General features: G+C 38.6%; 1 protein-coding gene across 2 annotated transcripts in view; it reads left to right on the top strand.

The window, feature by feature from the left end:
- The first annotated feature begins 4214 nt into the window (after nt 1–4214).
- Nucleotides 4215–21467, top strand: part of LOC131071697 (chaperone protein ClpB3, chloroplastic) — a 95529-nt gene continuing 78276 nt past the window's right edge. Inside the window, exons 1-5 of one of the 2 annotated variants that reach the window (XM_058007645.2) lie at nt 4215–4710; nt 4799–5017; nt 6512–6749; nt 7369–7564; nt 7722–7776. In XM_058007645.2, coding sequence (XP_057863628.1) covers nt 4453–4710; nt 4799–5017; nt 6512–6749; nt 7369–7564; nt 7722–7776 — 966 coding nt within the window. In that variant the 5' untranslated portion in view covers nt 4215–4452. The remainder of the gene's footprint in view (nt 4711–4798; nt 5018–6511; nt 6750–7368; nt 7565–7721; nt 7777–21467) is intronic. The other variant, XM_058007644.2, reaches the window with a different exon arrangement.

Raw genomic sequence — 21467 nt, 5'->3', positions numbered from 1 at the left:
TTGTCGATTTCACCGGCTTTCATCAGGTGCATCTTGAACTCAGGTTGGGGATCCTCGATAGCTTCAACCAACACATGAGTCGATATTGGTGCTGCCATGATGACCTTCAAACAATCTTTTCTCATACGTGGTTGAAAACCCTTTCCTAGGGAATACCAAACACCACTATCGCTCTGCTTGAATTTTCTACACAAACAAAGCTTGGCAAATTTCAAATCGCCTTTGATCAAATAGGAGCTCAAGAAAGTTCACAAGAAGTTAGTGTAAATAAAAATGTGCAAACATTTCCTTATTTATCCGTGGAGATTTACCGACGCTAGGATCCAACAGTCAGATTTGAAACTCACTACTTAAAGTACACCGATTTGACTTTACCAATTATTTATTGCCGATACCGATACACAAATAAATAACTCACAAAACAAACTTCAATTAAGAACTTTTAGACCAACTTTTATGCATCACAACTATGCAGATAAACACATCCTTATATTTGTTGAGGGGATTCAAGAATAACCTTACCATATGTCCTCCCCCTGGGCATCGATATGCCTAGTTAGAAGAGGAATTGTCATCACCAATGGATGATGAACTGGTTTTAGAATGTCCTTGTCCTTCTTTTCCTTCTCCTTCTTGATCCATGTATTTTTCATTTCATTTCTTATTTCTTCAATTGTCTTCTTTCCTTTCAGGTCATTTTGCTCTTTCTTCTTGCTAAACCGGTTCTTGTCTACAGACTGGTTGTAGGATCGGCTCCTGCATTCTCTGGCTAAGTGGCTGATCTTATGGCAATTAAAGCATGCCATACCAGTTGTCCTCCATGGTCCTAAATTGTTTCTCTAACCTATTCTCATTCTGCAGTTTCCTGCAACATGACCAAGATTACCACATGTGGAACAAGTGGCATTCAATTGATTACTCCTTTTGTTAGGACTGACCGGTTTGAACGATGATCTTGATACATTTGTCTTGAACTTGCATTCTTTGGATCTGTGTCCAAACTTATTGCATGTGAAGCAATGTCCAGTAAATCTTCTTCCATTTGACATACTGCTAGATTGAGATCTACACTCATAACCAGTGTGGCCATACTTATGACAATTATGGCAATAACCATCAAAGGTGAAAGTCTTCTTTTGACTAACCGATTTGTTTCTACAGTCATTGGTCTTATGACTCGACTTACCACAATGATTACAAGAGAGTTTGGAAGACTTCATACCTTTTGCTTCTGGATGGTTTCTTTTATCATCCTTCATCTTTTTGGATTTAGATGATTCTCTAGTTTCCATAGGACCTGAACTAGGGTAACCAAGGCTGGTTGTATCCTTTGTTCTTCTTTGAACTTTCAACTATTTATCTACCTTCTCAAAGCTTTCATTGAACTTTCTCAGCTTCTCATTTCTCTCATTCTTAGTTTTCAACTCACTCTTGAGCTGTTCAATCTCTTTCAACAACTTCTCCTTTTCTTCTGCATTGTCATTCAGATGTTTGTGTATATATTCATTCTCCTGAGTTAGAACTCAGATTTCTTCATCTTTCTCAATCATGATTGCATCATTTTCTCTTAGGGAATCTTCAAAAAGCCTCCTAGCTCTTTCAGCTTTTGACAGTTCTTCTTCTGCCTCCCTTTTTCTTTCATCAACACTTCTGATGGCTTCCAGTATCTCAGTCATTCTCAGGGCCTGACCTTCTTGTTCTCTTTTGAGATGAGTAATTTCTTTAGTCAACTTCTTGTTCTTTTTCATGAGTTCTGAGACTGCTTCTTCAACTTCTTCAGATCCACTCTATTCAGAGAGTTGATCTATGATATCCTGACTCTCATTTAGCTGTTGAGCTAATTCCTTCCTTTTTGCAAGAGATTTTCTTAGTCTCTCTTTCAATTGAGCAATGATTTCATTGGCTTCATCAATCTTCTTCTGATACTGGTACTCTCCCATGATCTTTATCCTCAAGCTGTCAAGATTCACTTCAGAGGAACTGAGCTCTGATACCAATTGTTAGTCCCAACCGGTACTGAGAGGGGAGGGGTGAATCAGTACATTACCGGTTTTAACCAATTGAAACTTTTACTTTAATTTTGAACTAATCTACCATTCACCAATATAAACATTTACTGCAGAAGATTAGGCATACATGAAAAGATACACACTAGATCTGCATCAGTTGTGTTTGTTCTACACAACTCTGATTTCCTGAATGCACTATCAGCTCTGCCTTCTGTCGATTTGCTGATCCTTGAATATCACACTACCGGTCTTCTATCACTTGAGTCACCACTCTGTGAAACTCCACTCCACCGACCGTCTGTCATTCGGCTCTACAGTCTCTTAAACTCCCCCTGTGTCCACTTGCACATTCTCTTCATTCACCTTGACAACAACCATCTCAAGAATGAGATATGTGTATTTATAGACCTTTTAGTCTATTGCCAAATTTCCCTCCAAAACATACCTTTCAAAATTTTGTTGCCAGGCCTTAAATTACGCCTCTAAAATCATGCAGGAATCTCTGTCAATATAGTCGAACATGCCGATAAGTCCGCCAGTTGACTGGAGAAGACTCCCGATTTTGCTGCTTGTAATTGAACGTTACCAGTTCGTCGGTTACCGACTCTTCTGATGTACCGATCAAAACCTGTCTAGCCGATTTCCTCTTGTATACCGGTCTGTTCTTTTCTTAGCTAGTGAACCTCTTCTGTGCCGATCTACTCACCGCTACCTGATCTTCTTACTGTTAACCAGTCTACTCACTACTTGCTGGTCTACTCACTGCTTGTCGGTCTACTCACTGGCGATGGACTATGAAGACTAAGGAGATGATGTTGCCAACAATGACAACCATACCATTTACTGGTCATACAAAACAATATCAGAATGCCAACAATGACAACCATACCATTTACTGGTCATACAAAACAATATCAGAATGCCAACAGACTACTACAATATGAAAATCTAAAACTTTTATGCAGATCTAAAATTAAGTTTCTTTAATTATGGAATTACCTTGATTAGATTCATTTCTTTATGATTCTAAAAAAATAGCCAACATATCATTCTTAACAACACTACCCTATGCAAACTTATATAAACAATAAATAGAACATAACATCATCATAAAATAGTAGCAAAGAGAAACAAATCAACAACATAAAGAGCATCACACAACACAAGATTTACATGGGAAAACTCTTGTGAAAAAAGCTCCACCAAGAAGAGAGGCCAAGTGTTCATTATCTTCAAATAAATAAAGATTATAATACATTCACTTCCATTTTTCTCTTCGACATCTAACATGAAAACACTTATGTATTTGTGAATAACATCTTTATGCCTCAACCTTTTCTTATTCTTGTAGAGTAACTCTACATTTAATTGTTCCTTATAATTTCTACATCCAAGGCGCTGTTTATATAAACATGGTAAGAACTATAAAACATCAAACAAGAAACCCAAATAAGACTCTTCATTCCAAACGTCTCAACATCTTGGATTGCTTGTTCATAATGCAAAAAGAAATTGGCTTTGACTTCAATACTTCCTCTTTAACTTGGACACCCAAACTTGGAAGATAAACATTACATCAAATACAATAAATGATAAAATATCAAGAGATATATGTTGTTGCTTCAAAGCGCCCACTCGAAGAAGCCCAATAGTCACTCATTTATCCTCTTCATATGTCATTAACCATTCCATTCTAGGCATCCATATGTGAGAAAAATAATATTAAATATTTATGTCCACACATCACCTTTACCACTGCTAGTAGAATACATCACCTCTTATGAATGTATTACAAACAACAACGAAATCTTTTTTTTTTTCAACGCGCCTTAAGTTCCTAAAGACACTTTCTAAGGATGTTGGAACCATGCAATATGACCTAGGATTTACAAGATAAATGACACCTTACTCCTAATCGATTAAAAAGATAAAAAATAATGTTTTTTAAATCTTTTATAACTACACATATTTGAAAAATCAAAATTGATAATAAAGACTTAAAACCTTCACCAACTAAGAGAATCACTATAAAATATTCGAGATCATTCCACATATACATAAGAATAATACACTACTACTAATCTTCTCCCCTCCATTATTAATCCATTAAGATAACTTTTCTCCCCTCCATTATTAATACATTAGGATAATTTTTTTTACCCTTTCAACATGCCATGAACTTTGTCACATTATATCAAAACCCTTTCGCGGATATCTGGCCTCCGTCATAATGAATTCTACGCTGTTCGAAAATATTCTCAACAATTCTAGAAGCGTAGTGAAGGGGGCTTTCTTTACTTAAATCTGCATCCCGTCATAATGAATTCTACGCCGTTCGAAAATATTCTCAACAATTCTAGAAGCGTAGTGAAGGGGGCTTTCTTTACTTAAATCTGCATCCACCTTACTTTATCATTTTTATCACTCTGCATATCTAATTCGAATGGTGTCAACGATGGCAGCCACGACAATTTTTAACCCAACCTTCAACGCCGCATTCCCAAAACTAGCTGGAACGCCACCCAAGATAAGTTTCACTAAATCGCGTAGTGCCATTTACCTTTCTCAAAATGTCCCCCATTGTAAGATTTTGTTTTCATCAAGAAATTCTCTTTTCGCACCAAACAGAGTGCTTATCAATGAAAACAAGAGAAAATTTAGGAGCTCAGTCAGATGCCAAGCTACAGGAGCAGATTCAAGAGTAAGATTGGAAGTTCCTGTAAGGTATATTTTTTATTAAGTGAATTGATTTATTCTGATTTGATTTATGCGATGGAATTGTGTTTTAGATTACACAACAAAACTTTACAGAGATGGCATGGCAAGCGGTGGTGTCAGCTCCAGAAGTGGCGAAGGAGAGCAAACACCAAATAGTAGAAACAGAGCATCTCATGAAGGCTTTGCTCGAGCAGAGGAACGGCCTTGCTCGTCGTATATTTGCCAAACTTGGTGTCGATAATACCACTCTGTTGCAAGTTACCGACAGGTTTATACAAAGGCAGCCAAAGGTAAATATCAATTGTGCTTAATTTATTTTTTATAATGCATTTGAAAACCATCATATTTCGTTGTCAGAAAAATCATGTCTTGTAATCAGCCGATGGTGCCTACTGTTTTCATGTTTCATCTATGTATATCGTGCTACCTGGTTTATATATTATCTTTCAACAGTTGTCTTCAATTTTTTTTTTTTTTTCATTTTTCAAAATTTAAATAGTAAATCACCTAATAATTACAGGTCTACCTCCCTATACATGATTATCCATTTGTTGAGAAGTTAATTACTAATGCACACTGGTGGAAACCGATTTCTTTATCTATTTGTCAGCAATTGGGTATTTTCCATTTTTATTTCTCTACCCATCCATTGTCTACATTTTTGTCTGCCAATCAAATGTCCATTTTGTTCTTTATTCTCACCTATTAATCATTTTTTCCTTCCTGCTCGTCAATTATCCATTTCTTTAATTGCCCACCAATTATCTAGTTTTTCTTCTGGCCACCATTTATCCATTAATTAGAGGCCCACTCTCCTTATATCACATTCATTGGCCGAGATGCTAACCTACACTTATTGCCTCAATTTTATTGTTGAATCAGCAACGTTTACATGGTCAGTAATGCCTGGCCATCGAAGTTGGGATTTGGATTATATAATAGCAATAAGTGTCTCATATTTACCACTAAGCCAGGGTCTAACAAACCAAAACCAGGTTGAATCAGCCTCATTAGCATGGAGATACACCCTTGGAATCTTGAATTTGTGTTACTGGGGAAATGAGCGTCCCACCAAGCATTTACTGCTGCCCGTTAAATCCATTAAAATCAACTCGTTTTTGCTTTTTATATTTCACAGTTGTCAATGGTCGAGATGGATGCACCCATGTTTCTCTTCTAGTTGAATTCATCCCTTGAATGGCATTTCAAAAGCGAGGTAGACATTGGGTGCAAGATTAGGGTGATATTGGCAGAAAAGCGTATCCCTCTTGGAATGCAGGCAGAAGGAAGTAATTTTGTGCTTTGTAAAGAATTATTGATATTCTAATATAAGAAACTTTCAATTATCAAAAGAAGGACGTATTTTGATTGTTGAAGAATGTGCTCACGGTAACTGTGGGATGTTTTTATTTGTTAAACATTTATCTATAATCTATTAATTATTTTGTTTCCTTTTCAAAAGGTATGCCTTAGAAATTACAATGCACAATGTAATATCAAAATGTTTTACAACTTGAAACTTTGCTCTGTATACACGTAACAAATAAAGTGGAAACGATTTGTATCAAAGTTAAGATAATGAAATAATACTGTAAAAGAGATAAATGTCATCCCGGAAGTGTCTATCAAATGTGAAATGAAAGCAAAGTATTGATGTCCCAAATCCCCCTCTCTAGCTTACTTGGATCACAGCATATGTTATATCATTTCTTTTTTCTTATTTATTATTCCTTAAATAGTTTTCAATATCTCTCATTTTTGAGTTTTAAATCTTAAATGTGAAGGTCCTTAGTGAACCTGCGGGTTCAATGCTTGGGCGTGACTTAGAAGCATTGATTCAACGTTCAAACGACTATAAGAGAGAGTATGGAGATTCTTTTGTATCTGTGGAACATTTACTTCTTGCATTCACACAAGATAAACGGTTTGGGCAACAGTTGTTCAAAGATTTCCAGATTTCTTTGAAGAATCTCACCAATGCCATACAGGCGATTCGTGGTACACAAAAAGTTACGGATCAAGGTACTGGTTGACATCACTTCTCTGCTTTGGGGTTTGGCTTATATTTCATGTGACATTGAAAATATAGGTGTATTTTTGAATAAGTTAATTCAAGGATTATGTGGTTCCTTAATGTTTATAAATAGGGGTAGGCTCTTTTATGTTATCTGCAGGTGGACTAGTAGTTTTATTAAATATTTAAGAAAGTGCTAAGAACTTATAGTCTAAAAGCCAGTCAATCAAAACCAATATTTTGCTGTTTGAAATCTCATGGTTCTTTGGTCAAGCTGCATGTTTTTGTTTATCTTGTTGAGTAACCCCATGAAGCCATGTAAGACTGAACTCTGTAATATTCTAGATTCATGTTTACTGCTAGGTTCCACTGTCCAAATGAAAAGTGATCCCTATTTATTTGATCTTTCAGGATGTTGGTCGGAAATTGTTGTTTGCTAACCACTTGACTAATCTCCACTCCTAGTAAATATATATAATTAAGAAATGTACTTCGTTTGAAATAATTATATAGATCAAAATCATTTGCAGATGAATATTGTGAGTTTACTATGAAATTCTGCATTGCTGTTTAGATTTATAATGATATTTTATTTTGATTTGGCCTTAATTGTATTTTACAAAATAGATCCTGAAGGCAAGTATGAAGCTTTGGAAAAGTACGGAAAAGATCTGACTGAAATGGCTAGACAAGGTAAGCTTGATCCAGTCATAGGACGTGATGATGAAATTCGTAGATGCATCCAGATTCTCTCAAGACGGACAAAGAACAACCCTGTGCTGATAGGAGAACCAGGTGTTGGCAAGACTGCAATATCCGAAGGGTAACAATTTTTGGAATTTGATGTTATTCCAAAATAGACATGATTTGATATAATGAGGCATATTTTAATGTATGCACATCAATTACCACTTACAGTGTTTTATTTTAGCAAATTGTAAAAACAAATCCATCAGCTAGTTTCTCTGTTGTTATGACAGGCTTGCCCAACGAATAGTGCAAGGAGATGTTCCACAGGCATTAATGAATCGCAAGGTTATTATTTTCTATCCTTGATACTGTTAGCAATATATTTTAAAAGAAAATCTTGCCACATAAAATTGTTGTGTTGTGTTTCTTTAGTCTTATCATTTGAAATTGTGTATTAACTACCTTTGTTTTTCAAAATATTTGGGTACTTTTTAAACATTCGTGTGATGCATTAATTTAGGTCTATGTTGATTACTAGCTTATTTGGGTATGAATGACAAGAAGAAATTATGCATATGTGGGGCCCGTTGTATCTAGATACACTTGTGGACCAGAAACAATACTAGTTTCCTGGTGTATTGAGAATGTTGCAAACGACATCTAATATGTTGGAATGTGGGTACAAGGGGATGAGGGATGTGTGTTGGAGTATCCAGTAATTTTGACTATCATTCTAACATTAGTGGTCTTTTAGTAAATTAAATTATGCATGTCCATATGATCAAATTTGTGTGTTGCATTACATAAAGGCCCTACGGGCAAATTGACTTGATTAAAAAAATAGTATAATCTAAAATATGAGCAACTTGTTGTGATGTATTCACACATCGCCCCATTGTAAATGGGGACCCCTACTTTTTGCTTTCTAGGGTTAGTTTTCTTTGCTTAGTTGTCTGGTCTTGGCTTTTAGCCTTTGCATTTGAGAATTGCCAGAGGGCTCGTTAGGATGGGATGGTTTGCTTAGGCTCAAATTGGTCAGTAGGTGGTCCAGGTCAGGGTCTCTTCAAAGGCCTTGTCTAGGTTAGGCCTTTGCTCTTGTTTCTAGGTTATGTCTTGATTAAGTTTTAGGAAGTCTTTATATCCTGATAGGAGTCTTGTCTTTTGAGACCTATGTCTTTGAATTTAGGAAGTGAATGAAGGTTTGTGAGTGAGTATCATCAAGGATTTTCCCTTTGGGGGTTTGAGATTGATCCAGTTAATGAATGATGAAGTTCTAGGCATTAATTGATGTGAAAGTGACCTATTTATCCTTGGAGAACGCCTAATGATCAAGTCTAGACTTGAAAATTTGGAGAAAGGTCATGAATTTGAGCATTTTAGAGAATTTCGCTCTTGACCCTTCCAAAGGGTCCAAAGCGAAATTCTTGGATATGTCTGTCCTTCCAAAGGTACCTAGGTGAAATGGTTAAGATGTCCTTGTAATCCAACTTTTGAGCCAGGAACTCCTTTAAGGTGGTTTGTTAGCATGCCTTGAGGTAAGAACAACATGAATGAGGGTGAAGTTTGAGTGTTTGGGTGGTATCTAAGGCTAATTCTTCAAATTCACTCCTGACCCTTCCAAAGGGTCTAGAGCGAATTTCCTAATATCTCCCTTCCTGGTCTTAATTTGCCTCATAAACCTTGTCCTTATGACATTATGAAGAGAGAATTGATGTGTGAAACAAAGTGAAGTGATGAAAAGTTAAGGATTTGAACATAATTGCAAATTTCGCTCTTGACCCTTCCAAAGGGTCCAGATCGAAATTCCCCAAAAGACCTATTTCTTCACTAAGGACATCAAACAGTGGACATGCATGGCAAGGAAAGGATTCAAAAAGTTCAAGTCTAAAGCAAGATGAGTGAAAGAGGGGCATGAATTGAGCCAAAAGAGCAATTTCTTCATGAAGCACTATACCTTGCTCCAACCTACGAACTAACTCATTCCCAAGCATTTTTTGAAGGCAAAAGACTTGTTTTTGATGATTGAAGGATGAGAAATGGAGTTTTGTGGAGGAAAATCAAGCAAAATGTAAATTTCACTCTCGACCCTTCCAAAGGGTCTAGAGCAAAATTCCTTTTAAGCTCCTGACCCTTCCAAAGGGTCTAGAGCAAAATTTCTTAAACACCTATTTTCTCCTTGTTTGAGGTCAAAATCTTAGTTCCTAAGGCATGGTTGAGAGAAGATGGATATATACTTGCCTTAAGAAGTGAATGGAAGTAAAGGCAATGATGGATTTGAGGTCAAAAGACAAAATTCGCTCCTGACCCTTCCAAAGGGTCTAGAGCGAAATCCTTAGGACTCCTTATTTCATCTAATGCACCCAAAAAGATCTTGTTTTAGGCCAAATTGAGGGCGAATTCACTTGATGATGATAGAGGAAGATTTGAAAAGAAGAAGAATGGTGTCAAAATGCAAATTTTGCTCCTGACCCTTCCAAAGGGTCCAGAGCGAAATTTCCTAAAAACTATATTCTACTCCTTTTTGAGATCAAGATCTTGATTTCTAAGGCATTGTTGGGAGAGAATTGTTAAGTCTTGCCTTGAGAAGTGATTTGGAGCAAAGGAAATGATAGAATTGAGGCTAAATCACAAATTTCGCTCGTGACCCTTCCAAAGGGTCTAGAGCGAATTTTCTTGAAACCTCTTTTGCTCCCAATTTTGTGTCAAGCCTAGCGTTGATTGAGGTGGATTGAACTTAGAAGTATCCTTAGACATGCACTTGAGTGGGTTGTGGTCACAAAATGTGAAGAATTTATCCAAAAATGCCAATTTCGCTCCTGACCCTTCCTGAGGGACCAGAGCGAATTTCATTATAGGTCCTGTCCTTGGCCAAAGTCCAAAGCGAAATCCTTCTTTTAGGCCTTTTTGGAGGTCAAATCAATGATGTCTTCAGGAGAGAGGGATTGAAAGGTCAAGTCTAAGACAAGGCTAAGTGAAAAGGAGTATGAATTGAGCTTAGAGGATCAAATTCGCTCCTGACCCTTCCAAAGGTACAGGAGCGAATTCTTTCAAAATCTACATCTAACCTCCAGTTTGGGTAGAATCCTTGGTTCAAGAACTTTGCATAAGGAAGAATGACCTCATTCAAGCCTTAAGGAACTACTCAATGTGCTTCTAAAGTGCTAAGGACTTCAAGTTTTCAAGGAGTTGCAAGCAGTAAAGCTAACCATCCTCAAAGATCTCATTCTACCACATGGAGAAATCACAAGATATCAGAAGAAGGATACTACAAGCACTTCAAGGCGAAGTGAGCTACTAGAGGAAGGGTGGTTCGACTGCGAGGAGGCTTCATCAAACACATGAGAGTAAAGGAGGTACATCATTCATTGAGTACATCAAGGACAGAGGAGGATCAACCAAGGTCAATGCAAGGGTACATTGAAGAAGCAAATAGTTTTAGAAGAGTTAATCAAATTTAGCTTCTCAGCATCACCAAATTGAGTATCAAAAGAGGTACGAGCAAGTACTAGACAAGGTGGCATCCCAATCACCGTTCCTCTAGTCAGAAGGGTCCACGTCAGCATGTCCAGATTCGATGAATCCCACCAGTGTACAGAGACACAAACTCCGATTTACCTACCTCTGTTTCCCATTGGTTCTCGAATTTTGAATGTAATTTTCTCATTGGCTAAAGGAGTTTGTTGTAACAAACCCTAATTAGGGTTTTCCATCTTGTAATTCTAGCCATTGATTGTAAATCAATTAGAACCATTGAATTGTAAAGAGCTCCCTATATAAAGCTCCGTCTCTTCATTTGTAAAGGTTAATAGTGAGCTAATAGAGAAAAGTGAATAGTTAGAAATTAGTCAATAGTGAATAGTCAGTAAAAATAGAGTAGCAACTAGAATAGAATAGGAGGAAAAGGCAAGAAATTGTTGCCTAAATTGTAAATGAACTCCATTTTCATTGAAGTTATGGTGAAATGTGTCGTTTCTTTGCAATATCCATGGTCTCTTGTTGAATCTTCATTTTAGATGATGGTTAATTAGATTGAATGAAGTTATTGAATGCACTCGCATGGAATCCGCCTAGTCCAAACCACTAGCCTCTTGCTGATTGTAAGTGCGCTTTGTGTGGTCAACTGGTATAGAATGAGCTTAATCTCGAGTCGTTACACGTCTATTGTTCATGCATTATCTTGAATGGTGATCAGTGTCTGATGGTGTACGATTTGAACATATTCGAATCATCCCTTAAAGATCGCACTGAGTTGGTGTTGAATTGTTCAGCCTGATGGTGAGACCCAACCCAGTAGTGTTGACGTGGACGAAATCGCATTGTTGCAAACTCCATACGGCCAACGCAGAATAGAATAGCCGACTGATTATCCTACTCTCTCTTGAGATAAGGAAGTCTCTAATGCTGTTTTCTAAGTTTGATCAAAGGAGACTACCTCAAGGTTTCTTTTGTCAGGTCTTGACTGCGGGATCTCTCAGTGGCTTGATGTGTTTATGCTGGAAACACAAGGGGGACTTACGTTTAACTGGCAACAAGCTAGTCTGCTGTGATTCTCGAATTATGCAATAAAGAGCAAAAGGAAAGGGTTAGGAGATCTAAAACTAACAACACGGGTATGCGGGTAGACGGATTCCACATAACCAATTCCTGCTTGGCCAGAATGGCTCACAACCTTGCAGGAACGGTGCAATCTTCAAAGGAACTTGGAAGATTTTCAGATTGGAGACGCACGGCTAAGCACCCAATTCTGGCGCAGCTCAGACGGACACCTGCAATTGAACTAAGCACAATCGAAGGCTCAGGTTAACCACACAAAAGGATACACAATCAGTATATCCTCAGTGGTATGAGCCCGAATCTATCAAATACCTGCACACCCAAAATAGAAAGATCTATCTAAAATGCTGAAAGAAACCATGCAAACAGGATGAAAACAAGACAATAAACACCAAATCAATGTTCATATATTGATCTCAACTGCCTATTACAACAATTCCTGCAGCATCTCTATGCTACTGCTAAGATCTAACCTATTCTAACTCTAAAATCTAACTATCTAGCAATTTCTAACCCTTTTCTAACCTTTACAAAAGAAAGGCCTCTGCCTTTTATAGATATTCCAATTTTGAACTGAAGGCCAGGATGGACTGCATCCAAGGGTCCTGATCTGTCTTCTAGAAGCTGACAGCCTTGACCCATGCCGAATTAATTCTCAGTTATCCAACCAGCAACTATCTCAACTACCTGCCACTATTTGGCTTTAATTCAGGTCTATCCAATCTTCTTGGTGGTTGGGAATAGTTATCACAAAAATATCTCGCACGGGACCCATAGGCAGTTTACAATAAAGCAATTTCAGCTTTAAAACTAAATTTCTGGACTTAAATCCATCTGTGTGCTTCTTTGAGAATGCATAAACTTGCAGCATTCAGAGTGTTCTTTTGCTTTTTGCCTCCAATTTCGTCGGTGGACTTCATCTTTGTTCAACGGCACGGATCCCAATGCTCGGTTGTTCTCGCGCTCTTGCATCTTTTCTTTTCCAATCTTTAGCGCCTGGCTTTGGATTGCGATCCTTCCTTGATTTGCATTTGAGGTCTTTCTCCTGGTTCTTCGATGACGTCCTGCGATCAACCAATTTCACTTCATTAAATCAATTTGAAAAATTAAATAATTTAATTTTAACAAACATTAAATTTAATGGCGTCTGGCTTGAGAAGCTCTTTGCGAGATGTATCTTGAAAATGCTTCTCTTTCTCTTCGATTGTGAAATCTGATCCTTGGTCTTTTACTTCTGCGCGATTTTACCTTTCGAGTCTTGGGCGCTTTGAAATCTTCTGAAGGGTAATTTTCGGACCTTGAACACTTCTGCAAATTAAAGACAACTTCGGATCCTTTGTAAGATTTTGCAAACTCGGAGCATTGAACGTTTTTTGCAAGTTTTCAAAACCTTTCACTTTTGGCTCCTAGGTCCGATTTTGAGGATTTAAGGCGAATTTCGGACCTTTGCCATCCTTTTGCAAATTTCGGAGCTTACATATATTTCGCAAAATTGCGATTTTCAAACATTTCGCCTCAGGGTCCGAAAATGAGGACTTAAGGCGAATTTCGGACCTAAACATGTTTACAAAATCGGAGTTTGAAGGCGTTTTTACAAATTTCTGAGTTTTCGCGATTTTAAAATGAACTTCGGAGTTTCGGACGCTAAACGTCTTTTGGCGATTTTACCCTGATTTCGGACCTAAAAGCGCGTTTGGAAATTTCGCGATTTTAATGCGAACTTCGGAGGTAGGGTCCGAAATTGGGCGTTTAAGTGTTTTTCGGGGCTTGAAGCGCTTTCGCCAGTTTTCGGACCTAGTGCGTCCTTTTATATTTCGCGTTTTTTAAACCCAGGGGTCCGAAAATAAACATTTCGGGTTTTCGGACCTGAAGCGTCCGTTTTAAAACTTTGCGCTTTCTTTTATTTTCGGGGGTCCGAAAAGAACTTAAGTGACTTTTCGGAGCAAAGCACCTTGCGTTTTAAAACATTTCACGATTTAAACTTCGGACCTGGGGTCCGAAAATCGCACTTAAGTGATTTTCGGACTTTCGGACCTCACAACACCTTTTGCGATTTTGTCATATTTAGAAATTTCGGCCCCAGGGTCCGAAAATGAGTTAATTTCGGACCTTTAAACACTTTTGGCAACTTTTAACCTTTTCAACTTTTGGCTTCTGGGTCCGAAATTAAGCATATGGAATATAACATTTAAGTATAAGTTTCTTATACTTTAAGTTATATTCCATATATACTTTCAGGATGTTTGAGAGTGGTTTCGGCCCTCCAGGAGTTATATTGCAAATTCTAGTTTTTGGAGGTTTCCTCAGTTTTCAGAGTTAGCCAAATTTCAGGATCAGGAAATTCCAGACTTAGCCAAATTTCAGGGTCAGGACAGAAAGGCACAAATTGGGGGGGGTCCCTGTCCAAGACGGGGATGGGTGTGCGATTCGCACAACAAATGGCGACTCGGCTGGGAAATGTTCTTGAACATTCCAAGGATGACTATCCGGATCGAACCCGAGAATCTCTGGTATATACCCCACAAAACAACCCAAATGACAGAAGACAGATTCAAAGTAAAAATGAGGTCGCAAACTGAATCAAGTCACCAACCTTGAAAAAATCGAGTGCGTGCAGTGAAGTTCATTCAAGCCTAAAGAAGGTTGAGATATCATTGTTTAGTTAATGCAAGTTACGTAGAGCGACTCTAACTTCAAAAGCAAGCTGGATAGAGCCCCGCTGCCAGCAAGCGTCTATAGCCCCGGCGGAGTTATCGCCTATAAGCTCACAGAGATTGCTCTGTTTCCGATAAATTTTCTTTTTGAAAATCGGCAAAGGTGTCTGCATTCCCAAAGCCAAGCAATTTGATATTTCTTTGCTTTTCAATTTCTTTTCTCTTGATTTTTCTCTTTTATTTCATTTTTTCACCTTGGCTGGTAAGCAGTAAAGCCTACGTGGGATTGAGCGTTACAGTGGTCATTGAAGCAGAGCTTCAGATTTTTTTACTTGCAGTGACCTCCCTTTGATAAAACGACAGACTTAAGCATTTTTAAGCATTGAAAAGTGCAGTGATCACAACGTTGGCGACAAGACGCAGTAAGCAACTAAATTTTTAGACTGACTAAGCCTTGAACCAAAATGGATTGACTACGGGGGCAACCGTCAATTAGGCGCTCTACCAAAGTCGGCATCCAAGAAATGAGCCGGAAAAAACTTCCGGACTTCGTGCACCAGAGCTGGGAAAAGCAAACAAACCCCTTCAAAAACTGATAGGGAGACAACCCCTTTCCGAAAGGACACCTACGCTACAGAAAGCAAACTAAACTAAAGCAGAAAACAAGGAAACTAAGCTAGAACAGAAAACAAACTATTCACAAAACAGGAAATAAAACCTAGACTAACTATGTACAAGAAAAGACCGACTGCACAAAAGGCGGGTTATATGCATGTGTTCCCGATCCTTGGTGATTTCTCAGTATATGCAGCAGTAACAGGGCAGTGGGAACAGTTCTTAGTTTGGCTGGCTTGTCTTTATACTCTGAAAAGAAAATTTTCAGTTGGCCACTCTCGAATTTAACCAGGACATCGGGCAAAATTATTAATTGAGGGAGTTCATTAGGTCCGTGGTTAATCCATTTACAGGCTGTTTTTCCAGAATATTCAAAATTAAACGGAAAATTTTCAGAATTAACAGCAAGAGGGAAAGAAACAACCTGGCGGGTTTCCGAGTCATGCAGAGTTTTGTACGATGGGTTGCGCGGCGGGAAGGCTTCAACAATTGTATCAGGAGGTCGCCATTGGTGGTGCAGCATCTTGATAGCATCCAAAGTGTGCAAATCAGCATCTGATTTTTCATTGGGTTGCGTAGGCTGAAAATTAGTCTTGAAACCGAACTCGAACTCAGGAAAGAGAGGCGCATCGTCCGTTGGTGAATCCTTGGGCTGTATGAACAATGCAGCCCTATGCACTTGTATCAGTATTTCCTCAAACAGCAGAGACTCTTTGATTGATTGGCTCTCAAAAACATCTTCGACGGACTCTTGGACTGCATCGTCCATTTGTGGGGCTGCTGCAAATCGGTCTTCAACCTGTGGCTGATCCACAAAGCTCCCTTGATCGTCCTCTTGAACACTTTCCTCATCAGTTGCAGGGATAACAAATTTATTTGCTGCCTTGGTCTGATTGACCGATCCATCTTGCCTAGCAATTGGCAACTCCATCCTTTCATCATCGAGGAGTGCAGCGCTGCATGGATTTTGCGTTCGTCTATACTCGTTTGCAGCAAGGTAGGCACTCCACACTTTGCTGGTGGTGCTCTCCTCTGGTTCTTCCAGTAGTCCAAATCGAGCTTTAACTTGACTGATTGCTTCCATGCATAGCGAGTAGGTGAACTCTGAATGTGGGGTGCGGTGAATTCTGCACCACCGAGGTGACAACACGTTCTCCAAGCATAACTCCCCTTCGAGACCAAACTGATTCTCAATCAAATTCTTGAACCTTGTAAATTCTTTGATGCTGGACGGAGGATTGGGGATATCCGGCTGTACAGTTGCCTCTGGTTTGGGGACATCCCAAAAGAATATCTGCCCCTGTAATGCGAGCTCGACCCTTGACAAAAATGTCAAGCAATTCAGTTCATCGTGCACTGTGGTGTCATGAATTCTGCAGTGAGCTGAAGATGCAAATTCGGACAGCCGCCTGGGATATAGCTGTAGACTCAGCTCTTGCTGGATTTGAAAAATTTCGGACTGCAAACAGCCTTCATGAAGCGACTGACTCAACATACTGACTCAGAAATATTTTTGGTGTTTTCTGGTTTTCTGATTTTTTGCTTTTTTGGGTTTAACAGGGATCTTGCATATCCCGAATATAGCATTTAAAAGGTCGATTAGACTCAACTTGCTGCAAGGAACTGTTAAGGCGCCCTCCCCAATTTTGTTGCGTGCGGAGGGTAAAAAAAAAGCTGCAAGGCTACTCTTTACAAATGCAGGCTGATATGATCATGATTTAGCTGTTTAGACATTCATCATGCCCCTCCTTCTAGCGCCAATTCTGTTGACGTGGACGAAATCGCATTGCTGCAAACTCCATACGGCCAACGCAGAATAGAATAGCCGACTGATTATCCTACTCTCTCTTGAGATAAGGAAATCTCTAATGCTGTTTTCTAAGTTTGATCAAAGGAGACTACCTCGAGGTTTCTTTTGTCAGGTCTTGACTGCGGGATCTCTCAGTGGCTTGATGTGTTTATGCTGGAAACACAAGGGGGACTTACGTTTAACTGGCAACAAGCTAGTCTGCTGTGATTCTCGAATTATGCAATAAAGAGCAAAAGGAAAGGGTTAGGAGATCTAAAACTAACAACACGGGTATGCGGGTAGACGGATTCCACATAACCAATTCCTGCTTGGCCAGAATGGCTCACAACCTTGCAGGAACGGTGCAATCTTCAAAGGAACTTGGAAGATTTTCAGATTGGAGACGCACGACTAAGCACCCAATTCTGGCGCAGCTCAGACGGACACCTGCAATTGAACTAAGCACAATCGAAGGCTCAGGTTAACCACACAAAAGGATACACAATCAGTATATCCTCAGTGGTATGAGCCCGAATCTATCAAATACCTGCACACCCAAAATAGAAAGATCTATCTAAAATGCTGAAAGAAACCATGCAAACAGGATGAAAACAAGACAATAAACACCAAATCAATGTTCATATATTGATCTCAACTGCCTATTACAACAATTCCTGCAGCATCTCTATGCTACTGCTAAGATCTAACCTATTCTAACTCTAAAATCTAACTATCTAGCAATTTCTAACCCTTTTCTAACCTTTACAAAAGAAAGGCCTCTGCCTTTTATAGATATTCCAATTTTGAACTGAAGGCCAGGATGGACTGCATCCAAGGGTCCTGATCTGTCTTCTAGAAGCTGACAGCCTTGACCCATGCCGAATTAATTCTCAGTTATCCAACCAGCAACTATCTCAACTACCTGCCACTATTTGGCTTTAATTCAGGTCTATCCAATCTTCTTGGTGGTTGGGAATAGTTATCACAAAAATATCTCGCACGGGACCCATAGGCAGTTTACAATAAAGCAATTTCAGCTTTAAAACTAAATTTCTGGACTTAAATCCATCTGTGTGCATTCTTTGAGAATGCATAAACTTGCAGCATTCAGAGTGTTCTTTTGCTTTTTGCCTCCAATTTCGTCGGTGGACTTCATCTTTGTTCAACGGCACGGTTCCCAATGCTCGGTTGTTCTCGCGCTCTTGCATCTTTTCTTTTCCAATCTTTAGGGCCTGGCTTTGGATTGCGATCCTTCCTTGATCTGCATTTGAGGTCTTTCTCCTGGTTCTTCGATGACGTCCTGCGATCAACCAATTTCACTTCATTAAATCAATTTGAAAAATTAAATAATTTAATTTTAGCAAACATTAAATTTAATGGCGTCTGGCTTGAGAAGCTCTTTGCGAGATGTATCTTGAAAATGCTTCTCTTTCTCTTCGATTGTGAAATTTGATCCTTGGTCTTTTACTTCTGCGCGATTTTACCTTTCGAGTCTTGGGTGCTTTGAAATCTTCTGAAGGGTAATTTTCGGACCTTGAACACTTCTGCAAATTAAAGACAACTTCGGATCCTTTGTAAGATTTTGCAAACTCGGAGCATTGAACGTTTTTTGCAAGTTTTCAAAACCTTTCACTTTTGGCTCCTAGGTCCGATTTTGAGGATTTAAGGCGAATTTCGGACCTTTGCCATCCTTTTGCAAATTTCGGAGCTTACATATATTTCGCAAAATTGCGATTTTTAAACATTTCGCCTCAGGGTCCGAAAATGAGGACTTAAGGCGAATTTCGGACCTAAACATGTTTACAAAATCGGAGTTTGAAGGCGTTTTTACAAATTTCTGAGTTTTCGCGATTTTAAAATGAACTTCGGAGTTTCGGACGCTAAACGTCTTTTGGCGATTTTACCCTGATTTCGGACCTAAAAGCGCGTTTGGAAATTTCGCGATTTTAATGCGAACTTCGGAGGTAGGGTCCGAAATTGGGCGTTTAAGTGTTTTTCGGGGCTTGAAGCGCTTTCGCCAGTTTTCGGACCTAGTGCGTCCTTTTATATTTCGCGTTTTTTAAACCCAGGGGTCCGAAAATAAACATTTCGGGTTTTCGGACCTGAAGCGTCCGTTTTAAAACTTTGCGCTTTCTTTTATTTTCGGGGGTCCGAAAAGAACTTAAGTGACTTTTCGGAGCAAAGCACCTTGCGTTTTAAAACATTTCACGATTTAAACTTCGGACCTGGGGTCCGAAAATCGCACTTAAGTGATTTTCGGACTTTCGGACCTCACAACACCTTTTGCGATTTTGTCATATTTAGAAATTTCGGCCCCAGGGTCCGAAAATGAGTGAATTTCGGACCTTTAAACACTTTTGGCAACTTTTAACCTTTTCAACTTTTGGCTTCTGGGTCCGAAATTAAGCATATGGAATATAACATTTAAGTATAAGTTTCTTATACTTTAAGTTATATTCCATATATACTTTCAGGATGTTTGAGAGTGGTTTCGGCCCTCCAGGAGTTATATTGCAAATTCTAGTTTTTGGAGGTTTCCTCAGTTTTCAGAGTTAGCCAAATTTCAGGATCAGGAATATCCAGACTTAGCCAAATTTCAGGGTCAGGACAGAAAGGCACAAACTGGGGGGGGTCCGTGTCCAAGACGGGGATGGGTGTGCGATTCGCACAACAAGTAGGACTCCAACTAGTCATTCATCCATCTTCTCGCATTCTAGGTCTTAGAGTAGACTTTCTAAGCCCTGTATCTTTTGATGTTTCTTTATCTTCCAGCTAGTAGATAGGACTTGAGTTCCAGCAGATAAAATGCTCAGGCATTTGAATGTAAGTTCCCTTGTGATTCCAGCATAATCACATTAGACCGAATTGAGCTTATCCACACATAGAGACCCTACATATAAGAACTTTGGAGTTATTTTGATTGATCCTTAGGCAAATCTTCAGCATTCGGATAACTTTGTTCAAGAGAGGATAAGATACCTTGGTATTTTATTCTGTGTTCGCATGTGCATGAAAAACACATCAACACAACCCTAGTGTGTCATAGGTCCACTATTGCCTTTTATATTCACTCATCTTGACCAGACTAGACTATTCCTAGTTATGATTTGTCCCTTGTTTTCAAGTTTAAATCAACACTAGGTCAAGTCATTGCAGCTCACAGGAACAGTAATGTAAATGTGACACTGTGATCTGTAAAAGTGGGCCAAAAGTTCTCAGTCAAGCAATCACATATACCCACCATTTGTCAGTGAGCTGTTATAGGACTTACCTTCACAAGCAGATTGGTGTTAATTAGTATTAGGGGTTCAAGAGGTTGTGTAGATGTTGGTTGAGGCCTTGGGATGATCCAAAGAATTTCGGGTAAGTCAAATGACATGTGTGCAAGCAAAGGAATAAATTGGTTTCTGAGTAGGCCCTTTCATCTAAACAAAAATGCTAAAAATTGCAACAACAATTAAGTTATTAACTTATCACTATTACCATCAAAGTCATTGAAGGGGAGCTCATACCCCTATATCAGATTTTGTCTTTGTCAAACACATGCACATTGCTAATTGTTAAACGTGTATAGAAAGTATTGTATCAATAAAAATATGATAAAGTTTTTGAAATGGCTGTTTATGCAAACTGCTTGGGAAGACAACAAAAGTTAACGTTTTTGTGTATGTATATTTTGTGTGCATATGTATCCATATGTGGTGTTTAAGTTCTGGAGGAAACAAAAGTTGAACGCCTAAACAAGGAACTTTTTTTAATTTTGAGAAACTTAAGAACAATTCTATGGCTTACGTTTTGTTTCTCCTATTGTGTTTATCTAAACCTATTGCACAGGTTTATCACTTTTCTTGTGTAGTGTTTCAGCAGTAAGCACACTTGCACACACACATCATTTACCCATCTATTTTCATTCAAAAACTTGAAATACAGTGAACATAAACACAAACTCCCCAAAATTGTTTCAGTTTGCCTGCAAATTAGGCCATACAAACATATGGATTTTTTAAGTAAACTACTTTAAAAATTGATTGAAAGGCATTTTTCACTTTAGTGTTTTTCATTTTTCATCCCTAAAAGTGCAAAGTTATTACAAATCAAATCCTTGCATGCTCATCTCCTTCTCATTATGTTCTGTGGGGCCATTGCTGTGTGTGGGATGGCGGGATAATGCTATGTGTGGGGCTGTGAGTCTATTATAACTGTCATTTATATTTATTCAAGGTTTCATATTTGTATTTATCCAAGTGCTCCTGTTTTTAGCAGCAGGGGCAAATACCTATCAACGTGTTCGTTACCTGCAGTAGTTTTCAGTGTGGGCCTCAGTAACAGTATTGTATTTCAGTAGGTAATTTTTTTTTAATTTTTATGGTTTTAGGTTTTAAAAGTTTTAACTTTAAAATTGTAATTTTTAACATGTTAAAAAA

The sequence above is a fragment of the Cryptomeria japonica genome, chromosome 3, assembly GCF_030272615.1.
Source record: "Cryptomeria japonica chromosome 3, Sugi_1.0, whole genome shotgun sequence".
In the NCBI taxonomy this organism is placed as follows: Eukaryota; Viridiplantae; Streptophyta; class Pinopsida; order Cupressales; family Cupressaceae; genus Cryptomeria; species Cryptomeria japonica.
This window is presented reverse-complemented; position numbering and strand designations above follow the sequence as displayed.